The following is a 10,671-nucleotide window of genomic DNA, read 5'->3' as shown; positions in this document are numbered from 1 at the left end:
GATCTTTTTCCGATGAAATGGGTTTTATCCTGTGCAATACAATTTAAACGGTTAGACATAAGGGAAAATAAATTACGGTTGATCAACCTGTGGATATATGTAGTAAGGACATACTATTACTTTTTCATTTTTATTAAAACGTGTTTACAGCTTTTCTTCTCGTAGTTGAAAAACCTCCTAATTAATATATAAAGTCAATTAGGAAGGTAGGATAATGAAACAAGTGGCATTTAAATAATTAGAACGTGAATGAATCATTTCCTAAAAAATGAAGGATAAGACCAGCGACCCATAGGTAACGTTATAAGCATGCAATGGTTTCATTATTTATGAATAAAAACTATATTCAAAGTCTCTTTTTTTCTTTTCTTTTGCGTGGAGGTCACTTTAATTTTCTGCAACAACAATTTCTCAGTTATTGTGTGTACAAGACTTAAAGTCAACATGCACGAAATTGGAAGCTTTGGTGCTGGGGGAGTTTAATCAAACAGTGGCATGCTTAGGTAATCATAGACACTCACCTAGCTATAGCCTATAAATAAAGAGGTTTTAGCTATTCATTCTCATTTATCTTTGCTTAGCAAGATACGTCTTCATTTTCATCGAAATTGCAAAAAACCATGGCAAATCCTATGGGTGCAATAAGCAGCTATTTCAGTAGCATAATCATGATGGTGGTTTTATATCTGGGCCGAATGGGTGCAACACATCACAGTCTCCATATCAGTGAACCAGAAAGAGGAACGGCTTTCTTCATCTTTGGGGACTCTTACTTTGATGTAGGAAACAACAATTACATCAATACTTCCACTCTTGACCAAGCCAATTTCTGGCCCTATGGACAATCTTACTTCAAGTCCCCTACCGGAAGATTTTCTGACGGCCGTTTGATTTCAGATTTTATTGGTACGCATGCAATTGTTCCTAATTCATCTATTGTCTGTCCAATATTGGATTGACACTTGTATCAGTTTGAGCTATCCATTCATATTCTTATTTTAATCCCCATATATATTTTGTTTCTTCCTTTTTATTATTGATTTACTTGCTTGAATATAATTGGCAAAAAAACTTTTTCATTTTAATTTGTGACAGCTGAACATGCAAATGTTCCAGTGCCGCCACCCTTTCTGCAGCCTGGGAATAAACAGGATTATAGCAATGGAGCAAACTTTGCATCGGCTGGAGCTGGGTCTCTTGTCGAGACTTTCGAGGGAGCAGTACGTTCTTTTAACTGATAAAAATTAGTACTATCTTATTACTCATATTATTAATTTCATTTTTAAAGGTAATTATATATAATTATCATTTAGATGATTTGTATATATTAAGGCCAAAACCGACCGCCGCCGACCGAACAACTTCGCTCGGTGCAGAAACCGGCCGAAAAAACAATTGAAGTCGGTCGGTTTTTTAAAATATTTTATTTTTAATTTTGTTTTTACGAAATCAACCAATTTCGGTCAGTTTTTTTGGGGCAAAAATGTGAGAAACTATTTTTGCATCCGCGAAAAATATTTTTCAAGAAACCGATCAACTTTGGTCGATTTTTCATTTAAAATAATCAAAATTAATATTCAAAAAACCAACCGATTTCGGTCGGTCATATTTAAAAAACGATTTCAGTTGGTAATTTTATTTTTTTAATAAAACCGACCACATTTTTTAATTACATAATTAAAAATACCGACTGACTTCAGTCAACTTTTTCGGCAAATTTTTTTTGGTCGTTTGTGGAATTTAATTGACCGGCCAAAATAGATCGAAAAATACCGATCGACATCTCGATTATTGTCAATTACCGACCAACATCGGTCGGTTTTTACAGTTTTTCCCCTTTATTTTAGTAGTGTTATCTGAATATAGAATTGAAGCTCATAAGAAAGTGTAGAAGGAGGAAGGAAAAAGATGCTAGCTTTCATGACTACGCGAAAGAATTTAGCGAGCTAGCTAGCTAGTTAGGTAATAACATTAAGGTCGTCTAAATGAAATACTTTATCTAACCACAAAAAGCAAAAGGCCTTTTAGCTTTAAAGAAAATAATTAACTTACAGTCAATTGCGTTGAAAATAAAAACTTCATGTTTTGCATGTTATTGAATTATCACTAACCAGTTGCATGCATTATTGACAGACAACTGTCAGACTTTAAGCTTGTCCATATACACGATAAGATAATAATGTAGGAGCAAGGAATGAAAAAAAAACTGGTCCCCAATATTGAGACTATAGTATATAATTTACAGTCAAGCATCTTTTACATTTTCTTATGAGCTTCACTTATAAAGTAAATTTTTTCACAAGTAATATAGATAAACTTTCTTTGCTTGCAATTGGTGCAAATTCTATTAATGCGTTGGATCATATTCTTCTATTTATCCCTTTCATTCAAGTGGCTGCTTCTGTTAAAATATATGAAAATGAAAAATATGTTATACCTGTATGAGTCAAAGGTGCTATAAGTAGTGCGGTGAAACTAAAATCTCGCATTTCTCGAAGCCGTTATGGGCCATTAGCTACTTCAAGTTGGATTGGTTTCACGTTAAAGTACGGGTCCTTTGACAATCAGCACAGACCATTGATACCTCTTTCCACTTTCCAGGGTATAATTCATAAATAGTCATTTTTCAGCTGTTGAAAAATGAAAAAAATCTAGAATTTCAAATTTCATAGTTAAAACTCTGAATATTGTTGTAAAATATTTATCTATAAAATTTGAAACTCTGTAAGAGTGACGGTTCTAATGCACAAGGCAAGTGTTGGGGGCCTCAATATTTACTTTTTTTTAGACGATATACATAGGCGAAGCTACACTCTAGTAAGAGTGCTCAATTGACCACCCTTCGTCTAAAAATTACACTACATATATAGCTAAAAGATTATGTTTTAGAGATATATAATATATATTGAACACCCTTTGTCGAAAATTTTGTACTTATTTTAAGTTTGAACACCCTTGGAAATATTCTCAACTTCGCCACTGCTGATATACATAGATTAGACATTGATTATACACAATTTTATATATATATATATATTCATCAATTATTTTTAGTTTAAGATATTAGGTGGCGGCTATTTGAATTAATTTTTTTCCTTTAAAAAAATATTGAATTAAGATAAAAAAACAAATATAAAAAATGGTCTCATATTAATATTTGGCTTTTAGGCCACTAAATATGTCAAGCTCCCCCTACAGCCAGGCCACATGCCACAAGCCAGGCCCAAAAATGAAAAAACTGCAATCTTGGACTTTCGGCACATCCACACGACATGGAAAGTTGTATCTCTGGTCCCTGCACACCAAGAATGCTTACTGCTACAGTCGTATTTTGTTTTTTGTTGTATGTCGGCATTCTCAGATTCTTCATTCTTCAGGTGATTGATTTGAAGACCCAGTTGAACAACTTCAAGAAGCTCAAAACTTCGTTAAGAAACAAGTTGGGGTATTCAAAATCGGACAAAATATTGAGAAGTGCTGTTTACTTGATTGGCATTGGGACCAATGACTACTTAAGTCCCTTTTTGACCAATTCCACAGTCCTATCTGCCTATTCTCCTTCCCAATACGTACAAATGGTCATTGGCAACTTGACTACAGTGGTACAAGTAAGCATACAACCTGCACCCATGACTTCACTTACATTATCTTTTATATTGACAATTTAAATATCTTTTACATTATCAATTCGGCAAAATATACTTCGAGAAAAATATTTAAATATACTCTCCGTTATACTTTAAGTCCAAATATACTTCTGCCGTAATACTATTGGTTTAAATATATCCCTCTTCTGTTAAGTTTGTTCAAGGTGGACATCCAATCCCGCATGGTACTGATATCTGATGAGGTGGCAAGCCACGCGGATTCAACCTCGTCAAATATCAGTGTCACGTTGGATTGTATGTCCACTTTGGAAAAACTTAACAAAAAAAGAGTATATTTGAACCAATAGTATAACGAAGGGGTGTATTTGGACTCAAGGTATAACGATCGCTACATTTAAACCTTTTATGATAGTATTGGGGTATATTTGGCCCTTTTCTGTTATCAATTTAATTTCACCTGCCTATTTAACCAGACATGGATTTTAAGAAGAAAAAAATAGACTTTTGAACTTGTGGTGTAAATAAGGTATAAATATTTTGTGTGCTTATAAATCACTACATAAAGATAAATTATTTCAAATATAGAAAGGGGTCATTCTTTATGAGACAGACTAAAAAGGAAATAGGCCACGGAAATTGAAACAACGAAAGTAGTGGAGTAATTATTTTTACGAGATTAGCAATTACTAATATTTATCATTCACGCAGGAGATGTACAAGAAGGGAGGCAGAAAATTCGGGTTTCTGAATTTGGGTGAGTTGGGATGTTTACCTGCCCTAAGAATGCTTAATCCTCCTACCAAAAATGGGTGTTTACAAGAAGCTTCAAAATTGGCGAAATTACATAATCTCGAGCTTAACAATCTTCTCTTAGGAATGCACAAACGATTAGAAGGATTCACCTACTCACTTTACGACTTCAACCGTAGTTTGAAACTGAGGATGAATCATCCCTCCAGATATGGTATGCATTAATTTTACGTCTGATCATCTTACAAATCCTCTTTTGGCTTATATATAAAAAATGTATATATAAGTCAAAATCATATGATATTTTAGGTTACAAAAACTTTTGATTTGACTTAGTTTTTTTCTATGTTATTCCTATAATATTTTTTGAAGTCCTGAAGTACTTTTTCTAAAGCAGAACTCCTAACTCTCTCTACATTCTATTTCCGTCATTCGTCTTTTCATATAAAGATGCTTTCAAATTATTATTTTTTAAACGGTTCAAGGGCATTTCAATCATCATCTTATAAGCACTGCTGAATATCATATTCAACACTTTTATCTAAACAACCAACCGATAAAATCAGTTTTATTTTAATCAGTTAAACTGTTGATTAAGTTGTTTAATTAAGAACTAATCCAAATTGATATTCATGTAGGTTTCAAGGAAGGGAAAAAGGCGTGTTGTGGGACGGGAAGATTTAGAGGAATATACAGCTGTGGAGGAAAGAGGCCAGTAAAGCAGTTTGAGGTTTGTAAAAGCCCAAAAAAGCATGTCTTTTGGGACTCCTATCATCTAACTGAAACTATTTACCAGCAAATGGCAGCTGAAATGTGGAATGGGGAGTCCAGTCTCAAGACTTTCTTTCATTCATTTCTATGACTATGAGTAGAGCTATTAAATTCTTCATTTGCTCCATTCTTGGAAATTTTTGTTCTAACATCAGCTGCAATTTCTATCAAAAAGAGTTGTAAGACAAGTCATTCAGAAATATAATTCCTCCGAGCCACATTGCTTATATTATTATAATTGTAATATACTATTTCCCAGGGCTGCAATCCATCATTAGTGTATCAGATTCATTTCAGCTTTGTAATGTGATGTAACAATGACTAATATTACAACAAATACTAAATATAAACTCATAACTTTTTTTTGGCCAACAAAAGAAGCATATATTATAGATTACGTGACATTACAAGGAGCAAAGTTTGTTGTTGATTCAGTGTTACAAATATAGGGTTGATCACTAATACCAATTTGCGCTGCATTGCAAAAAAGTACGTTGTTACTATTACAAGTGGTTGCCAATAGGGGTGCTCATAAAAATTCGAAAAATCGAACCAATCCGACCAAAAAAACCAATGCGTTTTAGGTTTGGTTTGGTTTTGGTTTTGGTTTTGAATTTTAAAAACCGATCAAAATTGGTTTGGTTTTGGTTTTAATCAAAAAATAACCAAAAAAAAACAAGAACCAAACCGATTATAAAAGTAGTTATTTAAATTTATCTATATATATGTATATTTTTATATGAAGTTTCTAAGTTTTATGGTACGTATTAGTCATTTGTATTTTTAGTCTAGTTCTTTGCTATTATAATTATCTAATTCTTTGTCTTTACATTCTAGTTTAATTGATAGTTTTCTTTTGCTAAGTACAATAATTTATTTTATGTTAAAAATAATCAATTTTTAATTGAGTGCTTAAATTATTCGTCACTATTTGATTCAATTATCATCAATATATCTTGGTAAATGATAGATTGCTCAAAGAGCAATTGATTTGATAGTGTTACGTTGAAAATGTAGTCTTCGAAATATGCGTTTGGTAATGTATGTCTCATATTTAAGAAAAAAAATGATAAAAAATCGAAAAAACCGACAAGAACCGAATCGATAAAAACCCGACTTAATTGGTTTGGTTTGGTTCTAATATTTGAAAACACGACTTACTTGGTTTGGTTTCTTTTTAGGGAAAAATTGACTCAAATCGAACAACACCCCTAGTTGCCAACATATCTAAGCAAAAAGAGGGAGATTCCAACTCATAACTTTACAAGTATATATACAAGTTTTAAAGTGCAAGGGTGTGTTCGGTACGAAGGAAAATGCTTTTCATGGAAAATGTTTTCCTGGAAAATGAGTGGTTTTATCACTTATTTTTCATTGTTTTGTTGGTGAGTGAAAAAAAATTCGAAAAATTATTTTCTAGTGTTTGGTTAGCGAGTATAAAATATTTTTAAAAAAATAAATTTTTATGCTACTCTCATCAATCTACCTTCCACAAAATCCTCATGTTTCCTGTACTCCCCCCCCTCCCCCTCCCGGGCTCCCTTCCCCTTGTGAGACTCTATTTTCTCAAGAATTTAATTATTCTTTTTAAAATTCACACAAATTCAAATGAACTAATGTGCTACTTTACTTTTTTATACAAGAACTACTTTGAAATTTGAGCTCAATAACTAAAAAGAAAATATTCTTTGTTGTAAAAGAAAGTATCATTTCTACAACATGAAAAGAAATTACTCATTTTGTTGAATAAAAGAAAATATTTTTTGTACATCATGAACAAAAAATATTCAGTTTGTTGAAATGAAAGAAAATACTTTTTTCTACATCATAAAAAGATACTATTTTGTTGAAATAAAGAAAAAGAACTCTATTTACAATACGAAAAAAAATACTTTTAATAATATTTTTATTTAGGGTGGGCGAGGTTGGGTAGGGGTGGGGTGGGGGGAGGGGTTGGTGGGGAGTGTGAATAGGGTGGAGAAGGTTGGAAATTTTTTTTTTTTTTATAGGGAAAATATTTTACACCAATTGAAGGAAAATATATTTCAAAATATTTAAGCCAAACAAACATAAAAAAAATTAAAAAAATATTTTTCTATCGTACCAAACGCACTCTAAATCTTGAGTCTGTCTCTAACATTTCCTCATGCAGTGAAGTTGGATGTGGAGAGACGCGTAGTATCTTCTTTCCTGCTCACCACCAAAACAAATTCAGCAATACAAATACTGAGAAATAGGAACTGTCATTCAGCAGGATGGGGCCAGTTCATGAAATAGACCCGACACGAAGAGGATGCTGACAACCTTAACCCAAAAATTGAGTCTAAAATTAACATGGTATGACTTATAACTGATGCTAAATTCCGAAAAGTTGCATTCCTGCTGCTAACATTTGCATTTTCATTTTTATGTGCTCAATTAATTCTCAACCCCACCTACCTGTTGCACAGTACCAATGAATGAAACACACAAGGTGGTACTCCACGGTTATTTTTCTAACATTATCTCAATCGCCGAAGATATAAAAGAAGAAAGAAGAAATAGCAGCATTCTTAATTTATTGTTTCTGAGTTATCGGATAGAAATTGATAAGAGTACGAGGGATAAGGAATAATTAATTTCAAAACTAAATTTAAGAAGAAGTTTTTTCATGTTTGGTTGGTAAAAAGGTATGATATAATTAATTCGGGAATTAGTTATCTCGAAATTATAGTATTTTTTTATCCTCATAAAAAAAGTGAAATAATTAATCCCGAAATAACATCTTTCCAATCAAACAACAATGAGTTAAACTTTTATATATTACTCCCGTCTTATATTAACCGTCGTGGTTATTAAAAATAATTGTCTTAAATTATTTATTATTTTAAAAGTTCAAGACGAAACTGATTAGTTTTTTTCTTTTTTACCCTTTAACCTCTTACAGCAAAGATGAATTTGCAACTCATAAACGATAATAAATAAACTGTTACAATAGATAATTTACTAATTGTGTAAATCTTTTATACTATTAGTGTATGTAAACTAATATATATATATGAAAGTAGTGGCAGAAAGGTTAAGTTTGTTTTCTTTAGTTTTCACTTTTTCTCTTGTTTCTTTTTACATTGGTCAATATATAATACCTAATCTTTTGGGGAGTTCTTTTTGTACTATCATCAAAAGTTATTTTTTGAGAAAAAGTGCAATTTTATGTAGTTGATAAGAAATCTGAAACGTATAACTTACATGCAACTGACCTTAGAAGATCCATTAAGAAGGATATTATATCACTTAATATATATTCTATCTTTGTTTTTAATTGATAAATTTGAATTATATCACTTGATAGCAAACATCAAATTGAAAAAATAACCAAAACTATATACGGTCGAAATCGGGTTTGTCCATTGTATGACCAGCCGAGGCTGAAACATGACAGGTCAGAGCTCGAGCCCAGGTTATATCGAACCAAGGCGCGAAGCTAAATCGTTGAGCTCGTGACTTCAGGACCGAACAAGATCGAGGGAACTTTGTCGAGCCAAATAACGGAAGGTCGAAATATTCAGAATCGGTTGGAGATCACGGTGGAATTCTCGGCACATATCAAGGAGAGGTCGATTAATTAGCAAATCATGAGATTGTTTACCTTTTATAGAATTGTATCAAGAGTAGGACTTCCTTACTATATAAAGGAAGGTTTGATCATTTGTAAAACACATTGTAATACGCAGCGAAAAGCAATACACTTTTATTTCTAGCTGTTATCATCTTGTTATTCTGTTCTAATGTCAGTTGAGGAATTTCTTGGCTCGAGGGTGATCAAACTCAAAGGCTAAGGCTATTCAATTTGTGTGGTTTGTATTTATTTTTTTATCATTAATTTCAATATTAGTTTGTTTTCTTAATTTTTATCAAGTTATATCATGTATTCTTAAAACCGCATATAAATTCAACTGTTATTCGATTTTGAAGATAAACAGTTTGGCGCTCATCGTAGGGTTAAGGATAATAGTGGTTACTTGGTACAAATTTTCATAACACACATTATTTTACACTTGCTCTTTGAAGTATCTTTGATTCCAGGACTAAAATATCGAACTCTCAGTCAGCACCCCTACACGTTGACAATAATTTCGGCCACCACGGCGAAAATGATAACATAGCACCAGGGAACCACGTACCCCCGGTCGATCTCGATGGAGTCCCTGCTATAGATCCAATCGATGTTAACTCGCATGCAGCCATCAACACAAATTTGGCCGCTGATCCCGAGGGCAGTGTCCGTAGGGATGTTCGATCAGCCGCTCAAAGCACACATGGCGGCGAAGATGGCGGAATCAACCTGCGCGTGATCTTCGAAATGTTGCAGTCTCAACAGGCAGCGATAGCCTAACTCCATAACCAGAATCGCCCGCCGAATAGGATTGAGCCCGAGTTGTCCTAGGAAGTTATTCACATAGTTGAATCGGTCTCAAGGGAATCAAACGATAAAGAACCGGGGACCAATCCTGTAATCATGAAGATGCTCGAGGAACTAACAAAATGAATTGAGTCGGGGGAAAAGAAGATTGAGGCAAACGACAAAAGGGTGGAAATTTACAACTCTAGGGTCGATCAAATCCCGAGAACACCATCGATATTGAAGGGCCTGGATTCCAAAAAGTTCGTGCAAAAACCTTTTCCCCCGAGCGCAGCTCCCAAGCCAATCCCTAAGAAGTTCCGTGTGCCCGAGATTCCTAAGTACAATGGAACGACCGATCCGAACGAACATGACACCTCTTACACATGTTCTATCAAAGGAAATGATCTAGACAATGACGAGATCAAATCTGTCTTGCTAAAGAAATTCAGAGAGACCCTGTCAAAGGGAGCTATGATATGGTACCAAAATTTACCACCTAACTCTATTAACTCATTTGTCATGCTTGCAGATTCTTTCGTAAAGGCACACGCCGGAGCCATCAAATTCGAGACCAGGAAGTCGGACCTTTTCCAGGTAAGGCAGAAGGACAACAAAATGCTTAGAGAATTCGTGTATCGATTCCAAATGGAACGGATGGACCCATCAGTCGCTGATGATTGGGCCGTTCAAGCTTTCACCCAAAGACTCAATGTTCAAAGCTCGATGGTTTCGCAATTGTTGAAGCAGAATCTGATAGAATACCCGGCTGTCACTTGGGCCGATGTGCATAATCGGTACCAATTGAAGATCAGGGTTGAAGATGATCAACTTGGGGCTCTTTCCGGGTCTGTTTATCCTATCAGACCCGTCGATAGAATAAAGAAGGATATTGACCAAGAACCGAGGTTGAACAACGATCGATACCAGCCATATAATGGAGATCGTAGAAATAGAGGATCTGGGCGAAATTCTGTACGAAATGAAAGGAGAAACGATCGTGGACAGAGCTCTCAAGGGCTCATGAGCAAGAATGGTTTTGATAGGCATATCAAACCTAAAAATGCACCACAATTATCATAACACAACTTTAATGTTGATGTAGATGCCATTGCATCGGTTATTGGACGCATCAAAGATACCAAATGGCCTCGACCTTTA

The 10,671-nt window shown here is 34.1% G+C and overlaps 1 protein-coding gene across 1 annotated transcript; it reads left to right on the top strand.

The window, feature by feature from the left end:
• Positions 1-354: 354 nt before the first annotated feature.
• LOC107769818 (GDSL esterase/lipase 5) lies at positions 355-5,358 on the top strand. Its single transcript, XM_075256103.1, has 5 exons — positions 355-906; positions 1,096-1,220; positions 3,378-3,608; positions 4,317-4,572; positions 4,997-5,358. The coding sequence occupies exons 1-5, from the start codon at positions 621-623 to the stop codon at positions 5,218-5,220; spliced, it is 1,122 nt and encodes a 373-aa protein (XP_075112204.1). The 5' UTR covers positions 355-620; the 3' UTR covers positions 5,221-5,358.
• The last annotated feature ends 5,313 nt before the right edge of the window (positions 5,359-10,671 follow it).

Source organism: Nicotiana tabacum, chromosome 6, assembly GCF_000715075.1.
Source record: "Nicotiana tabacum cultivar K326 chromosome 6, ASM71507v2, whole genome shotgun sequence".
NCBI lineage: Eukaryota > Viridiplantae > Streptophyta > Magnoliopsida > Solanales > Solanaceae > Nicotiana > Nicotiana tabacum.
This window is presented reverse-complemented; position numbering and strand designations above follow the sequence as displayed.